We start from the raw sequence: 20,125 nt of genomic DNA on the forward strand, positions 1-20,125 counted from the left end.
TCCTGGTGTCCATGGACTGGGGGGATGGTTATGGGGTGGCTCCAGGACCCCTCTCTTGGTTACCAATACTAGAGGATGCCCAAGTCTCTAACACAAATGGCATACTACTTGCATATAACCTACATGCAACCTCCTATATTCTTTCAATCATCTCTAGATTATTTATAATGCCCAAAACAATGCCTACACAACACTTCATTCACATGAATTCAGTGTGTTACTCAGTACATGGCGAATTCAAGTCTTGCTTTTTGGAACTTTCTGGAATTCTTTCCAATCTGAGGTTTGCTGAATCCACAATGTGGAGCCTGCAGACATACAGGGCCAATGTTACTGGTCTAATTTAAGCCTGTGCCACCCAGTAGGGCAGCTGTCTTTCGAAGTTCTCCCCAGCACACCACAGAGGCTAGCTGCCTTGGGGAGCGGGGCTCCCACCAGTGCTGGAGAGGTTGTTACCTGGGCCCTGGATATCTTCATGTCCCCTTCAAAAGGCACTGGGCCACGCCAGAGCTTGCATGGGTCTTCACTGAAGACACACACCGCACTCACAGACAGAGCCACCCAGAGGCAGGTTTTTACAGGAAGAAAAATAAACTTTATTCTAACATTGTATGGAAAGTTTTTGAAGTAGAAATCGCTATAACAAAAAAAAATACCTTATACTTTGAACATCTATAAAAGGTTATTTTCTGTACAATCATATAAATATTTTCACATCTATATATGAATATGAAGCCTATGTTCCTAAACGGTTAAAAAATCAATACATACAATTAGTATTCAGACAATGATTAGCCTAGTTAGAAAACAAATATTCCCCGAGCAAGAATGAAGTGAGGACATGACTAGGGACAGAGAGAGGGAAGGGGTGGCAGAAGTGGAGGACTGAAAGCAACAAAAACCCAACAAATACCCTGCACTTGGACTTCAGACGATAAAACCCAACTAAAACTGCATCACATGCAAGATGAAAGTGCGCCGGCCTGCACGCCACTGCATGCTAAGCTGACACAACGAACACTTGTGCGTCACCTGCCACATCGGTTCTTCCAGGAGCAAGAACCTTTTTCTTACTCTTATCAAGCAGATTGAGAGTCAGGGCAGCAGCAGAACTAAGCAAAGCCCTCAGAGCTGACGGGTGCGGCACACTCAGATCCTGGCGGTGTGGTCCTGAGCAAGATATGCAGCCTCTCTGAGTCTGCTCTCTTGCCGGGGGTATGTGGACAGCGGCTGTGTTGGGAGGATCAGCGGGACCTCCTGAAAGTGCTAACACTGCCCTTAACGAGTAACTGACCCTCAAAAAGTAACTGGAATCCTCTTGTGTGTGACAGAAGGGCTTCACCTTGGAATTCAGAGCCTAGTAGTCTGCTCCCATGTGGTCAATCATCACCAACTTCAGAGTCTAAAAGGCAACCTACTTCTGCCCCTCTACTGTCACACACTCCAAGAACTGCAGGCAGGCAGGAAGCTGTGACCACCCCTTTCCCAAGGTGCCCACTCAGTGTGCAGGAGACAAGCGCACGGAGAACAGAGCCTTCCAGCAGTACAATGCCAGGTACCCCAGTGACATAAACTGCCAGTCACATGAAGAACATGCAAGAAAGCTCCTAGGGCCCTGTGGGAGGTTCCGTATCAAAGCACCACAAGCTGGGTGGGGACACATGAGGACCCTGGACCCCTCAGGAAGTTGGGTTTGGGCCCTCAGGTCAGGTTGTGAGCCCTCACTCCAGAGGTCAGCACTAGGACTCTGCTCTATGGGAAGAGATGGCACAGCACAACAGAGAAGAGGCTCACAAGCAAGACAGAACTCTCCTCCACTTGCAAAGGCATGTGGCAAACTCTGGCCAGAACAGTGGAGGTGGGGGTGGGGGAGTGAGAACATGAGCACGCACAAGGGGGCAGATTCAGGTGGGAAGCACACAAGATCACATTTGCAGAACTGCCTGAGAGCTGAGGCTGCAGGGACCGTGAAGCCATGAGTCCTGTCCTCAGAGATGACGGCTGAGGTGGGGGCTGGGGTGTGCATCTCAGCATCAAGCGCACAAGACACGAGAGGCAGAGACTGAGCCACAGGAAACAGCAGGAGCCCTTGAGGTAAGCTGTGGTCTCAGACACCAAGGCCTAACAGTGTTGTCAGAAAGAGCCCAGGAGCATGTTTATGGGAGTTCTCTGGGGAGGCCCAGCTGGGTTTTTGGTCCTGATGAGCCTGTTTCTCATCTCACAAGCAGTCACTACCCCCCCCCCCCCCCAAATTAGCGGCAAGGTCTGTGAGGAGGGTGGGCTTTGCTCTGTCTCGAGTCCAGGCAAGGCTCCTGATGAAGCCCATTTTAGCAGGACCGCATCAGCAGGACCCAAGCTGGGCAGTCCTATCTAGGCTGATGCTAGCCACACCTGCGCAAGGCCAGGTGCTGCAAAGTGGGGTAACCAGAGAAACTGTCCAGAGAGGAGTCCTGTGGCTATTGGCAAGCTTTGCCTACCCTGATGTTCCCTGTTCAGTTCAACCACAGGGAGGGGACACAGCCCCCTGTGAGAGAAGCCCAGGCCCAAAGGGAGCTGGAACCCTGTGCTGCACCTTCCCCATCCAGGGTCGTCAGATGTACTGCTCCTCGTCCCTGTCATTCAGGAGCAGAGACCACTTGTCCCCAGCATCGTCCACTGCAGGGCTGTGCCGAGACAGCCTGTCAGATGTCAAGGAGGACAGAGACACCTGGCTGACGTAGCTGACCTGGTCCCACGATGTGGCCCTGGGGGAGTCGCCGCGTCGCCGGTCATCCATGCCGACGTGCACACTGACTTGGGACGCAGTCAGGGGCTTCATGCGCCCATGGGCCTGGGCCTCGTACCTCTCCACGTCGGGCTTCTTGTAGCTGGAAAGCAAGAATCCAACAGCATCTCAGTTATTCTGGACACAAGACCCGAATTTTTGAAGCCTGGCAAAGGCCTCTCATCTAAGTCTGTCAATAACATGCAAAATCAAAACCTCATGGAGGGGCCGGCTCTGTGGCATAGCCGGTAAAGCTGCCGCCTGCAGCGCCGGCATCCCATATGGGTGCTGGTTCAAGTCCTGGCTGCTCCACTTCTGATCCAGCTCTCTGCTGTGGCCTGGGAAAGCAGTAGAAGATGGCCCAAGTCCTTGGGCCCCTGCACCCCCATGGGAGACCTGGAAGAAGCTCCTGGGCCCTGGCTTCAAACTGGCGCAGCTCCAGCCATTGCAGCCAACTGGGGTGTGAACCAGTGGATGGAAGATCTCTCTCTCTCTCCCTCTGTCTCTCATCTCCGTGTAACTCTGACTTTCAAATAAATAAATCTTTAAAAAAAGAAAAAAAAATCCTCATGGGTGGGTCCAGGGTTGTGGTACAGTGGATTGAAGCTGCAGCCTGCAGTACCAGCATCCCATATGGGTGCTGGTTCAAGTACCAGCTGCTCCTTTTCTGATCCAGCTCTCTGCTATGACCTGGGAAAGCAGAAGATGGCCTGAGTTCTTGGGTTCTTGCACCTGAATGGCAGACCCGGAGGAAGCTCCTGGCTTAGGATCAGCTCAACTCTGGCCATTGCAGTCATTTGGGGAGTGAACCAATGGAATGGAAGACGTCTCTCTTTCTCTGGCTCTACCTCTCTCTGTAATTCTGTCTTTCAAATGAATTAAATAAATCTTAAAAAAAAAAGAAAAGAAAAGAAAGAAAATCTCATGGGTTTGAGAGAGAAGGAACATGACACTCCTGTGATTCCGGGAAAGTTCACCTGATTAAGAACGTTCCTAAGCACACAGTAGGCTGCCGCTGATTTCTGCTAAGTGAACACATGGATAAACAAGTGATCAGCTTTTTTAAAAAGAAAACCTGATAATCCACAGGGACCCCATGTCTGTCTGATGGTCACAGAAACAGCCCTTGAGTGAGGACAGCCAGCGCGTGACACCTGTTAGGCAGGATAATCCCTCACTTGAGTATAGACAAACCCCTAGACAACTCAAAAGGAGGCTCCCCTCATGAGCATAAATGGGGAACAAGAGCTCACGCTAGGTTTGCCCCAGGCCAACACACCAGTGCCCCCCAGTCTGCCGCAGACAGGGGAGGGAACGGCCTTGGGGGTCTCCTGCAGACGCCCGCCCTAGGACTCACCACTTGAGCTGCAGAGAAGACAGCACCACAGACACGGACGAGGCTGCCATGGCTGCTGAGCCCATCCACGGCTGCAGCACGATGCCGATGGGCATGAAGACACCTGTGAAGGGGGACACAACTCACACCACCACCTGGGGCAGAACCAGGAGCTGCCCCAGCACAGAGGCCGGGACCCCCAGGTGCCCTGCAGAGTCCTCTTCCAAGTACTCCGAACACCCACAGGTGCCCACAGGTCTCAGAGCTGAGGCTGTCCTAGAAGGCTGGACGCCGCGCTGCTGCTGTGAGACCTTGGGTTTCCTCTGCCTGCTCTGCCCTTTCCACAACAGTCCACGTGAGCGCCCGTATCGCCCGTTTCAGGGAGGCCTCCAAGGGAGCAGGGACTCACAGTGATGGGAGGGGCAGGGGCAGGGGAGGAGGGAGCGCAGGAGGAGGTCCAGGAGCCACCTGTCCTGGAGCTACAGTCCTGCTGGGGACAAAACACTGCTGATGACCACAGCCTTTATAGACGCGTTATCTGACCTCCAGGACTTCACTGCACCTTCTAAGAGAGAAACCAGAGTTAGGTTCCAGGACAGAACCAGCAGACCCAGGCCAGGTACTGGCAACTCTCTTAGGCAGAAGCTCAAAGAGTGGGGGAAGAGAGTCCTGAGCTGGCTCTGAGGACAGAAACAGACTCACTGGGCTCAGGAAGCTGAAGTGGACTTGGTAATCTCTGTTACATGAGTCACTGCTAGCCGCTCGGACACACACAACAGAGGAAGCTGAGGTAGAGATGTCGTGCTTAAAAACTTCAGTTCAGGGGCTGGCACTGTGGCATAGCCAGCATCCCATATGGACGCCGGTTCAAGTCCCAGTTGTTCCACTTCCAATCCAGCTTTCTGCTATGACCTGGGAAAGCTGTAGATGGCCCAAATCCTTGGGCCCCTGCACCCGCATGGGAGACCTGGAAGAAGCTTTTAGTTCCTGGCTTCAGATCAGTCTAGCTCCAGCCACTGTGGCCATTTGGGGAGAGAACTAGCAGATGGAAGACTTCCCTCTGCCTCTGTAACTCTGCCTTTCAAATAAAATAAATAAATCTTAAAAAAACAAAACAAAACAAAAAAACAAACAAAAAAAATACAACTTAAGGTCAGGACAGACGTTTGGCCTGTGTGGGGACACCTGCATCCCACATCCCACACTGGCCTGTGCTCCAGCGCCAGATCCACTCCCGGTTCCAGCTTCCTGCTAATGTACATACACCCTAGAAGCAGCTGGCTTCCCACCATTCATACGGGAGAGCTAAACTGGGTTCCAGGATCCTGCCTTTGACATGGCCTAGTCCTGGCCATTGTGTGCATTTGGTGAGTAACTCTGTAGAAGGGAGCTGTCTTCCTCTGTTTCCTTGTTTCTCAAATAAATAGGAAAAACTTAAAAATTTTTTAAATTAAAAATAAAAACTTCAAGTCTCCTTAGGCTGTGGAAGAATGCTGTCTTGCAAAAGGATCTGGAACTTTTCCCTGCCTGGCTGCACAGGATTTGAGCGGGGAAGTGGGGAGGGTAGGATCACAACAGCAACAATCAATTTCTTTCCAGAATCATTGTATGACTCAGAGCGAGGTTTGGGTGGGATTCACATTTAAGGTAAGGTTCTAAAATACCATCACTGCGCCTGGCATAATCTTCAATATTCTTTTTCAGGTTATGTCTTAATAAATGGGTCAGAAAATCAGGCCCAGTAAATAACAATCAAGCATATTACTCAGCTTTCTAGAGAGTGAATGACGGGCCAGGGTCTTCTCAGAACTGCATCATTTACCTGTAGAGATGTATGAGGGGGCTTAAAGTCCATGGAAAATGGAATGAAAAGGAAACACAGTTTTCCATGAACTTTTGAAGCCCTTTTGTATGAAGCAGGGGATATAACAAACTACCCTTCTAAAATGCTCCGGAGGGCCGGGGTTATGGCATAGCGGGCTAAGCTACTATCTGCGAGGTTAGCATCCCATATGGGTGCCAGTGTGAGTCCCAGCTGCTCCACTTTCTTTTTTCTTTTTTAAAAAGATTTATTTACTTATTTGAAAGTCAGAGTTACACACAGAGAGAAGCAGAGGCAATGAGAGAGAGAGAGATAGAGAGAGGTCTTCCATCTGCTGGTTCACTCCCCAATTGGCTGCAAAGGCCAGAGCTACGCCAATCCGAAGCCAGGAGCCAGGAGCTTCCTCCAGGTCTCCTGTGCGGGTGCAGAGGCCCTAGGACTTGGGCCATCTTCTACTGCTTTCCCAGGCCATAGCAGAGAGCTGGATTAGAAGTGGAGCAGCCGGGACTTGAACCAGCGCCCATATGGGTGCTGGCACCGCAGGAGGCGGCTTTACCCGTTACACCACAGCACCAGCCCGGTACTCCACTTTAAATCCAGCTCCCTACTAGTGTGCCTGGGAAAGTAGTAGGTGACAGCCCCAGTACTTGGGCCCCTGCCACCCATACGGAAGCCTCAGAGTTCCAGGCTCCTGGCTTTGGCCTAGCTCAGTCCCGGCTGAAACAGCCACTTGGGGAGTGAACCAATAGACGGGAGATCTCTCTGTCTCTCTTTCCCTTACTCTCTTCTCTCTTTGCAACTCTGCCTTTCAAATAGAAATAAATAAAATGCTTCCAGCCAGCCAGCCAGCCAGCCAGGGAGGTGGTCTCCTCACTCACTTTAGTAGGGATTCAGCAAAGAGAACCCTTTCTGGCCTTAGCTGGGGTCAAAGGTGACATGGCTGGGGAGAGCTGCCACTACCTGCCGCGATGGGTATCCCGACCAGGTTGTAGATCAGTGCCAGGACCAGATTGACTCGTATCCTCCGGACAGTCCTCTTGGAAAGGTGAATGCTGGCCACCACGTCCAGCAAGTCATTCTGCAGGAGAGGAGTGAGTGGTGAGGGAGGGGCCTGTCCCCAGGCCCTCACCACTCCCACAACCTGGACGTGGCAGAGCTCACTCTGATGAGGACGACGTCGGCAGCCTCGATGGCGACATCAGTGCCGGTCCCGATGGCAATGCCCACATCGGCCTGGGCCAAGGCCGGGGAGTCGTTGACCCCGTCTCCCACCATGGCAACCTTCTTCCCCTCGTTCTGGAGCTCCTGGACCTTGGCCACCTTGTGAGAAGGCAGCACCTCCGCAAAGACCTTGTTGATGCCAACCTGAAAGGAAAGGAAAACAGTACTCGGTGTTGGCGGAAGATCCTGAACAGTAACTGAAGCCCGTGAGTCACGATGGTCCCCGCCTCCCCTCAGCCTCCAGGTCTGGTCATTCATACCTGTCAACCATGTCCTACAGATTTAAGGGCACGGGGCAAATGTCTGCCCTGCTCCCACCCCAACTCCCTGCCCTGGCTTAGCAAACAGGCCCCTGGCTGGCCTCCCTGTCCAGAGACGGGCCTCTTCTCCACCTGCTGTCCTACCTTCTCTGGTCACATTCCTCTCCTGCTTCAAGTCCTCTGGCAGATCCCACCCTCTCCCCCAAGGACTGTCTCTGAACTTCAGGACTTTGCCTTCCCACATGCCTGTGTGTCTGGTCTCTGTCCCGCAGCCTGCAGCTGGTGCCACACTGGACACAGCGTTATTCAGCAACCCATGACTTCTCCAGATCGCCTGCCTCTCCGTATCCCCAGGGGATGCTCCTGCACCTGTGCTGTCCTGGGAACTTCAACTTTCTTCCCACTCCTCCCCAATTTCCTCATCTGACTGACTCTTGACTCCAGCCTCCCTCCCCTAGGGACATCCCCTGCCCCTCCAGCCTGGGAGCTGAGGGGCTCAGATCTACACCAGGTCCTGAGCCCACCCTCTGCGCAGGACCATGAGCCCCTGAGGACAGGCCCCTCTTCACTCTTCCTGCCTGGCACTGTGCCTGTCACACCTGTGCTTGTTGAATGGAGGAACACGTTTTAACCAGGTAAAGGGGGGAAACGTACTCAATTCACCAGTAGTGAGCAGGGCCTGCAAACCAGAAGTAATCTGCTTCCCTCAGAAGTAGCACCTAACTCAAAAACAGCTCTGGACACATTAGGGCAGGGCCAGTGGAGTCTCAAGAATTCCCTGGGGCGCCAGTGCTCGCAGGTAGCTACCCAGCAGTGCTGTTGTCACAATCAAGGGCGCAGGAGAAACGCCCAGGACCAACTCATTCACCTGCGGCACACAGCAGAGAAGAGCTGAGCCCACAAGACGGGCCCTTAGCAGGAAGGTTAGAGAGTTTCTGTTGTAGCCCTCAAGCCAGGACCTTCTTGGGGAATGGTTAGAGAACACTGGAACCGCTCTTTCCAGAAATGCTGGTCCCAGACCCAGTGACAAGATCTTTGCAGCAGCACCACAGCAGTCTCGTGGGAGACACTGCATGGGGAGAAAAGACCAGTGAGGGGGAAACAACAGACGCCCAGCCAAGGGCCTGAGGCACTGGCGTTTATTTTTCCCCCTGAACTACTTCTGTGAGCTTAACACCGCCTGTAAGTTTAAAGGGGGAAGAGGTCCCCAGCCCTGGGCTGTACCTGCGTGGCAATGGCTCTGGCTGTCTTCCGGTTGTCTCCCGTGATCAGAACCACATCCACGCCCATGCTTTTCAGTGTGTGAACGGCCAGGGCGGCCTCGGGCTTGACAGAGTCTGCGATGGCGATCATGCCGCACAGCACACCTGCGGCAAACCCCCAGTGAGCGAGAGAACACAGCTGTGCAGAACAGCTGTCGTCACACACAAATCCAGATCGTCAAGGTGTATGCACCATAATTTGGTTTTAATTGTTTTTAAAAATTTTGCACATTTACATATGCACATAGAAGCATGGCAGGACTATCAAAATATTCACAGCAACCCCCTGAGAGGTACAACCATTGTCATTATTTTTGTCTTTTTCTTTCAAAATTTTATAATTTTATATTTGGAAAAAAAGAGAGAGTGAGAGAGAGACAGATAGACAAAGAAAGCACAAAATATTCCACCCATTGGTTCATTCCTCAAATGCCCCCCAACGGTCAGGGACGGGCCAGGCTAAAGCCAGGAGCCCATATCTCACTCTGGGTCTCCCATGTGGGTGGCAGGGACCCAGCCACTTGGGCCTTCTAGACCAGAAAAGGAGCAACCCACACTCGAACTGGCACTTCCACGTGGGATGCTGATGCTGCAAGTGGCAGCTTGACCCTCTGTGCCACAATGCCAGCCCCTGTTCCCCATATTTTAATAGCTAGTATGTACTGAGTTCTTGCTATAGGTCAGGCACCATGATCCTTGCAGGAAATTGGGAAAATTCAGAGGGCTGTAAAGAAGATGAGAGGTGGGCTCTGGAGCAGCAGTGACGCTGGGGATGCTCGTGTGCCACGTCAGAGTCTTCCTCTCCCGATTCCAGCTTCCTGCTAATGTGCACCTGGGGTTAACCTTTCTGGGAAGTGAATTCATATTTTGTCTGCAGAAATGAGAAGGGTGACTCTGGACTGCCAACATGGACAAAAGCAAGGATGATGGTGAAGAGAATTTACAATTCCAAGAGTAAGAAGGCCAATGCCAGAGCAGAGCTGGCTGTGGAAAGATGGAGCTGGGGAGACAGAAAGGACCTCAGACTGAGTGAAGTACAAAGAGGGCAGGACCACCTTCTGGAAAACAGCCCAAAACTCAAGAAAGGAAGATTTATTTAAAAAAATGTAAAGGTGGTCATTGTCTGACATCCTCAGGAAACTGCATTTTTGAGCAGCAGGAAAGCAGGAGAGGGGACATACCATCAATAGCCACCAGGATGGCTGTCTGTCCCTTCATCTCATGGTCTGTCATGGCATCATTGATGTCACTGGAAATGGTTAAGCCATTGCGCCTCATCCACTCGCGGTTTCCAATCAGCACACAGAAAGTCTGGGAGGCAGCATCTATTGCAAACACACTGAAGTTACTCACAAATAGAAGGATTTCACCATGAACTAAAAGCCAGGGAATCTTTGCAACAGCAAACTAGCCATTTAACCATTCTGAAAAACTGTAACCTCTTGTTATGCCATCCTTATAGGTTCTGAATTAAAATTAGTGTGGCGTACACAGGGGTGTGAGTTAAAATGGGGCACGAGGAGTATGTGCTCTGTGGGTGAAAATGTTAGAAACACGTGAAACACCACGCGCTGTCTTGATCTGCCTTTGGAGGTATCTGCTGATTGTTCTTCTTCTGGGATTAGACCCAGCTAGGAATTTACCCAGACTCAAGGCAGGGCCTGACCAGATTCACGAGTGCTTGGTGAAGCACAACACTGAATAGAATAAGTCTATTTCTGGACATATTTTTAAAGTACACCTCTTGAAAGGCCAGGTGAGTCTCTCACCTGCCACCGTCTATAAGCGAGTGCCAGTGATGGAGGAGTCCTGCACTGACCAGTCCCTGGAAACTCACAGGAAGGTCATCTTGGGGTTTGCAATTTCTCAAAGGTGGCAGATAGCATCTAATAACATCAACTATCAACATGCCTTTGGGAAAAAAAAAATCCTAGGCCCAAGGTTTTAAAGTTTTGAGTGTTTTCCACCCTCTCAAGCTGATGAATACCAAGTCTTCCTTAGGTGAAGAAAAGCAGCCACCACTCAAGCAGTGTCCCCTAGGACCTGGACAGACCACTTCCCTGGCCTTTCCTGTCAGTTCTGTATACTACACATCCCAGAGTCTGACACAAAGTTACAACCTGTCTACTTTGGCAATTTGAGTTACCAGGAAAATAAAAATTAAGGGTCAGCTAGGGCAACACTCAATGAACTTTTGTCATGCACTACCACAGCATCAAAATTTAGATGCATTAAGGAACGCAGGGAGGCATGTGTGTGGGGTGCCTGGCCCTGAGCCACCTCTCTCCCCAGCAGGGTCATCCCGGCAGGCAGGCCGGGCATGGTGTTCTCTGTGGTTTGATTTGCCTCCACTCTGACCCAGCTGGGACCACAGATCCAGCAGCAGAGACAAAGGCTGGGGATACCTTTTTCCGCAGGAAGGGAGCCCAGCCTGTTCACGTGTCCAGACTGTTCACTAAGCAAGCGCTCGCTGTGGGCCAGAAGGCCTTCCACACTGCTAACTTTGCAGCCGATTCCACAGCCTGGCACGGCCTGGAAGTCTGTGCAGTATCCCAAGGTCTCTGTTCCAAGCTCCTGTGAAGGTAGGAGAGGGGGAGAGGAACCAGAACATAGAGAAGAGTGAAGCAGGAGGGAAGCAGAGGAGGCAGGCCAGGCAGCCAAGGTGAAGAGTGAGACAACAGCACAAAGCAGGAATTGAGAGAGGGGAAGGAAAGAAGAATTGAAGGGAGGGTTAAGAGATCAAGTGTCAACTCAGCCATTATTTTTCTCTCATGTGATACAGATAGTAAAGTTATTAAACCGAACAAGATTAAACTGCTTAGGATCTCTCCCCAGTGGATGGCTCACATAGTAGATAGGAAAGGCAATTCGCATTGACACCTTATGTTCCAGGGTGCAGCCACCAGACAGGACAGATGACTTATATGTTGCAAATAATGCCATAGGAATAATGGAGTCAGTGGCAACAATTCTGCTTATGGATGAAGGCCACCATCAGGCCTGCAGGGGGACAGCAGACACAGGCAAAAAGGCAAATGAAAGATGGCTGGGGCAGTGTGATTCTGCATGACAGGTCGGGGGGTAGATGTGAATTGCAGTCTGACGTGTTCCAAGGATAAAATACAAAAGAAGGTTCTGGAAGATCCCATCCAGAGAGACTTGCCAACTTTTTTCAAGGTATCCAGATAACCTTCCTACATTCACCAATAATGGAATATTCTCAGACCATCTAAAATTTGTCAGGGCAAAATTCAAATTCATTCTACTGCCTCTATATTCAGACTGAAAACTTAGAAGAGGTCCTTCCATGCAGAGAGAATAAAGGAGGGAATGCTGTACCAAGAGTCCACTGGCATTGCGGCTTATGCCCTGTGGAGTGAATTTCTCCTCTCTCACTCCAACACCCCGGCTGCGTGAGTCTCTCCCTGCACCAAGCATGCACTAGAACTGAGTTTCCAGACACCTGTCTTGCCCTGACTGTAAACTCTCAGAGGGCAGAGCTTAGGTCTCACGTTTTGGTGTCCTGAGCCCAGATGCTCAGCAAATGAACTGTAACAAGGGTCGAGGAGCCCCAGCTCCACCTGCTCCACAGGGGCCAGCTGAGGAGCACAGGAAGCTGGGGAGGCGGGTGGGGCAGAGAAATGCTGGGGTCTGCATACCTCTTTACAGTATTTGGTGACTGCTATACCTAACGGGTGCTCGCTGCTGGCCTCCGCAGTCCCCACCACGGCCAGAACCTTCCTGAGGGGTAGTGTGGCCATGTCAACAAGCAGCAGGACCCGCAGGACTTTGGGGACCCCATGGGTAATGGTGCCAGTTTTGTCAAACATCACAGTCTTTATCTGCCAAAACAAACAAAACAAAACCACATCTCAGTGACTATATCACAGCCCACAAAGCCTTGAGGCACTGCTTCACCCAGTCTCTCTCAGGCAAATAACAATACTTCTTTATGACTTCCTAACCTAACCCTCTGCAGTCAACAGTGATTCAACAACGCCAGCTGCAGAGAAACTATCTCCCTATCTGTCCAAAGACATTTACACGGCTTAACCTGACCAGGTAGATGTTCTCACTGCTTGTACAGGAGACGGCATGGCAGTGTCCCAGGGACAGCAGCACCATCCACTTTTCCTCCACTGAGGTCAGGAGGCAGGCCCGAGGGTCTTCCTGACTTCCTGTGCACTGCCACCTGTGGAGCCGTCACTGCCTGCCTCAGCTGGAATAAAGCCTCACACCGAGCTCAAGCAAGGTGTGTTCTATTCTGTGGTCCTAAGCACAAGTGACTAGTTTTAAACCTGTGCCACTAGGTCAATGGCAGCTTTGAACCAGTCCCCATGTGTGTGGCCAAACAACTACACATGCACTGCTCTTCTGTGGCCAGTCACTTCTCAAAGTTCACTACTCCCTGAACCACACATTTCCCCAAACCCTAAGGTGGGCAGGTTGCTCTGCTTAGGTAGCATGGTTCTCCTGTTAACAGCAGACAGCACATTCAACTTGCTGTGTCAACCCTGAGTGCCAGCCTCTTCTTCAACACTAGTAACTGATCTTCCTCCACACGTCCTGCCTCCCTTAGCCTCTCTTTCACTCTGCAGCCAGAGAGACCTTCCAGTCACCTCACAGAGGTGCACCACACCCCTCCGAGATTCCTCATTCTCAGGGTGAAGTTCAGAATCCTTTACTCAACTTTCTAGGCCTTTGTAATCTGGCCCCTCCCTCAACAGCCTCATCTCGAGTCTTTCTGTCTCTCGGTGACTGTCTTCCAGTTCCCTATTTATTCACTCAGCAAATTACCAGGGTGCTTTCAACATGCCAGGGACTGGGTTAAATGTTGGGGGTGGGTGGGTGGGAGAGGGCGATGGCAGGGAAAAGTTCAGTCCTGATTTATGGCCCCTGTGACTCAGCAGCACGCTCTCCCAGGTCCTTTCCTATTCCCACTGCTGGGACACTCTTCTGCTGTCTGTTGTCTGGCTAACTCTTCCCAACTATTACGTCTCAGATTAACCTTCCTACTCCCTCCTCTGACCCCCTGTTGCACTCCTCACCAGAGTCTAACACCGAGTCTAGGTTCGGCCTCTGTCAGTGTCCTCACAACATCTCCCACTCTCCTGTGACATTCAGCATTTGCTGCTTACTTACTCCATTTCTGTCATTCCCACTACACTGCAAGCTCTTTACAGCTGGGGGCCATGACCATCACCAAAACCTGGCACAGGGCCCACACACATTAAGTGCTCAACACTGAATAAACACACAGAAGTATGGATGGTCACGGTTGGCATGCTGGTCAAAGGGAGATTCTTCATGAAACACTGTAGCTCACTAATCCACTCTCCATGACTAATCCCATGGATGCGGGGTGAGTACTTTTCTTCTGCCTGATTTCATGGTTGTGAATTCTTGTGAGCTGCAGGCCTTGGGGCAAGTCACCTAACCTCCTCCTGCTGCAGTTTTCCCATCTGTACAATGGGAACAAGCACCTACCACAGTGCTGTTAATGAGGTTACAAGACCATTTATAAACAAATTAATTATATGACAGTTAGCTGCTGCCCTCATTCCCAGGCAGTCCTGGCTTCCTAGTGTATTTAATATAACACTACTGTCCTCAGGTCACTCTCAGGTTTTCCTGTTAATATGAACTAGCAGTGGGGCTGGCGCTTGGCATAGTGGGTAAAGCCACCACCTGCAGTGCCGGCATCCCATATGGGCACTGGTTCAAGTCCTGGCTGCTCCTCTTTTGATCCAGCTTTCTGCTACGGCCTGGGAAAGCAGTAGAAGATGGCCCAAGTCCTTTGGCCCCTGCACCCACGTAGGAGACCCAGATGAAGCTCCTGGCTCCCAGCTTCGGATCGGCCCAGCTCCAGCTGTTGTGGCCACCTGTGGAGTGAACCAGTGGATGGAGGACCTCTTTCTCTCTCTCTGCCTCTGCCTCTCTATAGCTCTGCCTTTCAAATAGATGAATAAATCTAGCAGTAAACAGAGCTCTTTAAAGAAGAGTTCTTAAAGCCTCCAAGGAGCGTGGGCGAGCCTGGCAGGGGCTGACCTTGTGGGCCATCTCCAGAGGCTTGCCTCCCTTGATGAGCACGCCATGCTGGGCAGCCACCCCAGTGCCCACCATGACTGCCGTGGGTGTGGCCAGCCCCAGGGAACAGGGGCAGGCAATGCACAGCACTGTGATGGACGTCTGGAACGCAAACCGGAGGATGATCTCTGTCTGGGAGATATGCTTGTTGGGGTTCTGAAAAGAGGAAAGAGACAGAGGCAGGTTGTGAGTCCAATGAGGAAGTGCACCGGATTCTCATCACAGAAGAACATTTCAGTGGGGTATAGGGGGCTGAGAAGGTGTGATGAGCTGGGGTTTAGGACACGCTATTGTAATTTGCACTGCTGTGGTGTCACAGTGTTCACCTGTGTGCCACACCTTAGCTTTTCAAAGGGATCCCACAGGCTCCCCTCCAACAGGCACTACAGAAGCAGAGTCATAACCTCTGAGAGGAGAAAGGGCACACAGCCTGAAGTCAGACCGCATAGACCCATACCCTGGCTCAGTGCCTGTTTCCTCATACACCAAGTAGAAATGATGGTACCCAGCTCACAGACTGCTGTAGGGATTAAATGAGAGAATACACATACAAACTCACAAATACACATGGTTCAACACCAGGCATAGGAGAGGCATCAAGGAAAATTGTTACTATTACATTATCATTATTTTTATCATTATGAAAGTTTTAAACACAATGAATGAGTCTTCAAGATATCTATCCTAAGGTGATAATCACACAAGAGGGAAAACTTATAAAGACATTTATCATAGTGTTTTGTTTTTATAATGGCAAATAACTGGAAACAACCAACAGAGGATTGGTTAATTAAACGGTGGCTATGGTAAGCACAATGCAATATTGTGCAATTGTTGGAAGACACCGGTTAGACAGCAGAATTTTAAAAGCATGCGCTGTGATTTTACTCTGCAAAATTCTGTATCCCCTCTGTACACAGCATTTCAACAATACTGCAAAGAATGTGCACCAAAGTGGAAAAACAGTTACTTCTTGTGATATAATTTGGAACCATCTTTATTTTTTCCATATTCTTTGTTGTTTTCTTTGTAAACCCAAAGCAAACAAACAAAATATGGGTTTACTTTTCTGACACTTGGTGGCACATATTTTTGTATTCTGAGATCTTGAATTATTTTGGTTTATTTTTCAGAATGGCTGTTGGCTATGGACTATAATCAAGAGATATTACATTCACTTAATTATAGTAAAAAGTATGTTTTCTAAATCAATACAAACATTACAGTCTCTTTAGCTTCCACCTACTCTTTATTTCCTGACTTTTAAAGGCAGGATTGTAAATAAGGTTTATTATTAAAGGATCATTTAATTTTCAAAGAAATAACTGTGTTTACGTAGAGAAACATGCTGTTCAAGATATAATGTGATTTTTAGAGATAAAGATCATGTCATTTTTAAATCCAGTTACACTTGTCCAAACAACACCTGGCATTTTGGTGGGACAGGGTAGACCTCTAGAAGGGACCATGAACCTTTGCCTACACATGGTTTTTGTACAGCAGAGTGATGACAGCGTCTGAAAGGAACATGCAGTACCTCATTTGCCAGCATCCTCCCTGATATTGCAGACAAAAACAAAAGAAGCCAAAGTAAGACAGAAAGGCAGGGAAGAGCAAAAGCCATATATTCCAACTTGTTTAGGACTTGTTTAGTCTTCTCATAGCCACACAACAATGTGCTATTCTCCCAAAAAAACAAGTGCTGTGAATAGTCACTGGCAAATTCTAGGAATACATCCGTAAGTTACTCTAAAAGCACTAAGGCCTTCTCAGAGATCAGAAAGCACTTAACTTGAGTATTTTTCAATTTAAGATAGGAAATTTATGGGAGAAAATGTCTTCTCAGTCAGTCATGTGCAACTTAAGAGTTCATGACATATCTCTATGAGCAGAAATTTTTTATAAAGAAAAAAATTGGGGGTCGGCACTGTGGCACAGTGAGTTAAAGCCCCGGCCTGCAGTGCTAGCATCCCATATGGGCATTGGTTCAAGTTCTGGCTGCTCCACTTCCGATCCAGCTCTCTGCTAATGCGCCTGAGAAAGCAGCAGACAATGGCCCAAGTCCTCAGGTCCCTGCACCCATTTGGGGACCTGGAAGAAGATCCTGGTTCCTGGCTCCGGATCAGCTCAGCTCCAGCCATTGTGGCTTTCTGTGGAGTGAACCAGTGATGAAAGACCTTTCTCTCTCTGTCTCTACCTCTTTCTGTAATTCTATCTTTCAAATAAATAAAATAAATCTTTTTTAAAAAAGAAAAAACTGTATCTATATCACATTTGTAGCTTTTTATCCCATGGCTCTTGGATGAAAGAAGCATTATATTGGATTAGCTATGAAATAAAGTAAAACACTCCTTGGGTAGCTTTTAGGTACTGCTCTAAGGGAGTTGTTGGCTTTTTATGTTTATTGAGGCTTCTCAATCCAGGTACTACAGACACTTGGGGTCATTTAACTCTTTGTGGTAGGGGCTTGTCCCTGTGTCTTATAGGATGTTTGGTAGCATCCCATAATATACAAAAGTAGTACTCCCTGTGTTCTGAAAATCAAGTGTCTTCAAGTCATTGACAGGTTGTACCTGGAGGTGTAGTGGGCAAAACAGCTCCCAACTGAGAATCACTGATGTTCACAGTTCTAACTTCTTGAGCAGATAACTTTTTAAAGGGATGGACTATATTTTCTACTTAGTTTTCTGAAGTTTGATAAAACAATATTTCTTAAGGTAGTATTTTTCATTCACTTTTCTAAACCTCAAAACCATTTTACGGCCGGCACCACGGCTCATAGGCTAATCCTCTGCCTGTGGCACCGGCACACCGGGTTCTAGTCCCGGTTGGGGCGCCGGATTCTGTCCCAGTTGCCCCTCTTCCAGGCCAGCTCTCTGCTGTGGCCAGGGAGTGCAGTGGAGGATGGCCCAAGTGCTTGGGCCCTGCACCCCATGGGAGACCAGGAGAAGCACTTGGCTCCTGCCATCAGATCAGAGCGGTGCGCTGGCCGCAGCACGCCAGCCACGGTAGCCATTGGAGGGTGAACCAACGGAAAAAGGAAGACCTTTCTCTCTGTCTCTCTCTCTCACTGTCTACTCTGCCTGTCAAAAAACAAAAAACAAACAAAAAACATTTTACTGCTCACATATAATTATTAATAAATATTATTTAAAAACTAACAGCATCACGTGGGAAGCTAGGAGGCTGGAGATGACATTGGTGGATCTAGAGAACAAAAACTTCATTTTTCTATCAAGCCATCAAAACTGCGAAGTGACCTCAAAAATGGCCAGTGCTGCGTATTATAAATGCTTTAAGTGTTACAACCGAGAGCCAACTAGTGTCTACAAAAGTTACCTACACAGAAAGCAAAGGGCATCTTTAATGCAAACCTGCAGAGGTAGAGAGACTGTCCTACTATGACTTAGACTTAGATTTTGTTGCCAATAAGTGAAGCAAGCAAATAAAATGTAATGGATAATTAACGCCCAGTGAACCCAAGAGACTAAAGAATAGGATTAATAGCAACAGATTTTTTAAAACACAACAACCATTATTGCCCAAGACATTCAACTTACAGGAAAGTATTTCTGAACAACACCAAAATCGATAAAACCGATTATGATCCATACCACCAACGTCAAAGTTGAAATGATGATGATAAATGGGACAAAATACCCACTGAACCGGTCAGCCAGTTGCTGAATGGGTGCCTATGAAAATAAAAGAACAAGATCACGGGAAGTAACAACCCAGGAAGAAATAAAGCACCACAAATACAGATAAGGATTAGGATTCTATCTCCCTTTTTTGAACCATGTATACTAACCAATAGCTATTCAATAAAACTGTCTGATTCTATAGGACTCTTAATAATATTTTGTTAAGAAAACTTTGTGGTATTATTGTACCATGAGGCTTTGAAACATCTGAACAAATCAATATCTGGGCGGTGAGCCAGCTGCTTTCTTCTTCACTTCTTTGAGTTACTAAAACAACTTGTTTGTAGATAAAAACAAAAACAAAAACAAAAACAAAAAACACAACTCTTTGCATTATTTAAGTCTTTCCAAGGCATGCACTGGGACAGCACAAACTTCTGTCAGATGCAGCTAGAATCCAAACATCACGCACACAACACCTTAGTGGCAGCAGTGTACTGTGTCCATGCTCACTGTGGCCCTGCTCGTTTAGGTTTGATGTTTGGAGCATCTGGAGGGGTGTGGATAGCATCAGGAAGAGGAGGGAGGAGAAGTAGCGTTGAGTGCCTGGCTGGAAGGAGGTCAGTTGAAGCTGTGCAGGGCAAGCCTGAACATGTCAAACCCAAGCATCACTGATGTTCTTCAATAGGAACATCTGGTGGAACCCCAAGACAGGGCCTTCGTCAGCCTTCAGCTGGCCACAACTATGCTGATAATGCCGCTATCTGGCATGGGCTGATGGTCCTGCACCATGATGCTGTGCTGGATTTTCTAGAAGGGAAGGCTAGACAACTTCTCCACAATGGCAGTTTTCTCTTGGAACTGTTGTCCTTCCCACATAAGGCACGACACATCAATGTAAATTATGCCTAGTTGGGTTCTGTCATTATCAAATAACTGGTAGTAATGTTGAATGAAGCTGGATCCAATCTGCTCCCAAAATGGCTTGTCTTCCATTCTGGAGTGCCACTAGACCTTGAGACCCTAGGGGCTGGCACAATGGTGGTGGTGGCAAGCCAGCATGGTCTGCCTAAATCATTCCTAAAATGAGGGTGCTGGTTAGTATTTTATGTTTCTTCATTACCTTTGACATCTGAGCCTCTTCTACCAATCTCACAATCTGAGCTAAAGTAGTATCGTTGCCCACATGGGTGGCTGTAATGAGAACAGAGCCATGTGCGTTTATAGACCCAGCAATCACGATGCTTCCAGGTTTCTTAGTGACGGGCATGGCTTCTCCTGCAGGTAGAGAAGAAAGACAACCATCACTTGCCAGCCCCATTCAGCATTCACATGGCCTGGCAACTGCCATGATACCCACCAAAGGGAATGTGGAATAAGCCATCTAACCTGTGATGAGGGACTCGTCAGCCATGGTATTGCCTTCCAGCACTTTCCCATCCACAGGGAACTTTCCCCCGGGGACAACCTTGATGATATCACCCCGCTGCACCAGCTCCATGGGTACTTGCTCCTCTCTGCAACAAATGAACTCCAGTCACACACATGGCAATCCACAGCACACCAGGTCAGGTTTTAGAGCAACTGCTACAATAGTGACGTCACATTGCCCTTCCATACTGTGGGTTCCACATCCACAGCCAACTGTGGACTGAAAACATTAAAAACAATGCATCTGTACTGAACAAGTACAGGTTGTTTCTTCCGTAAACAACAGGGTACGATTTAC

The 20,125-nt window shown here is 49.0% G+C and overlaps 1 protein-coding gene and 1 pseudogene across 6 annotated transcripts in view; both read right to left on the reverse strand.

Annotated features, from left to right (window-relative positions):
- Positions 1–572: 572 nt before the first annotated feature.
- Positions 573–20,125, reverse strand: part of ATP7B (ATPase copper transporting beta) — an 80,620-nt gene continuing 61,067 nt past the window's right edge. For 4 of the 6 annotated variants that reach the window (XM_070048898.1, XM_051832253.2, XM_008273868.4 and 1 more), the window contains exons 10-21: positions 19,786–19,913; positions 19,520–19,674; positions 18,313–18,447; positions 14,714–14,908; positions 12,325–12,507; positions 11,071–11,239; positions 9,847–9,990; positions 8,628–8,770; positions 7,084–7,287; positions 6,883–7,000; positions 4,122–4,224; positions 573–2,867 (exon numbers count right to left, since the gene is read on the reverse strand). In XM_070048898.1, coding sequence (XP_069904999.1) covers positions 2,591–2,867; positions 4,122–4,224; positions 6,883–7,000; positions 7,084–7,287; positions 8,628–8,770; positions 9,847–9,990; positions 11,071–11,239; positions 12,325–12,507; positions 14,714–14,908; positions 18,313–18,447; positions 19,520–19,674; positions 19,786–19,913 — 1,954 coding nt within the window. In that variant the 3' untranslated portion in view covers positions 573–2,590. The remainder of the gene's footprint in view (positions 2,868–4,121; positions 4,225–6,882; positions 7,001–7,083; positions 7,288–8,627; positions 8,771–9,846; positions 9,991–11,070; positions 11,240–12,324; positions 12,508–14,713; positions 14,909–18,312; positions 18,448–19,519; positions 19,675–19,785; positions 19,914–20,125) is intronic. The other 2 variants (XM_051832254.2, XM_008273873.4) reach the window with 1 other exon arrangement.
- Positions 18,884–19,508, reverse strand: LOC108178821 (nuclear transport factor 2 pseudogene; annotated as a pseudogene).

Source organism: Oryctolagus cuniculus, chromosome 9 (genome assembly GCF_964237555.1).
Source record: "Oryctolagus cuniculus chromosome 9, mOryCun1.1, whole genome shotgun sequence".
Lineage (NCBI taxonomy): Eukaryota > Metazoa > Chordata > Mammalia > Lagomorpha > Leporidae > Oryctolagus > Oryctolagus cuniculus.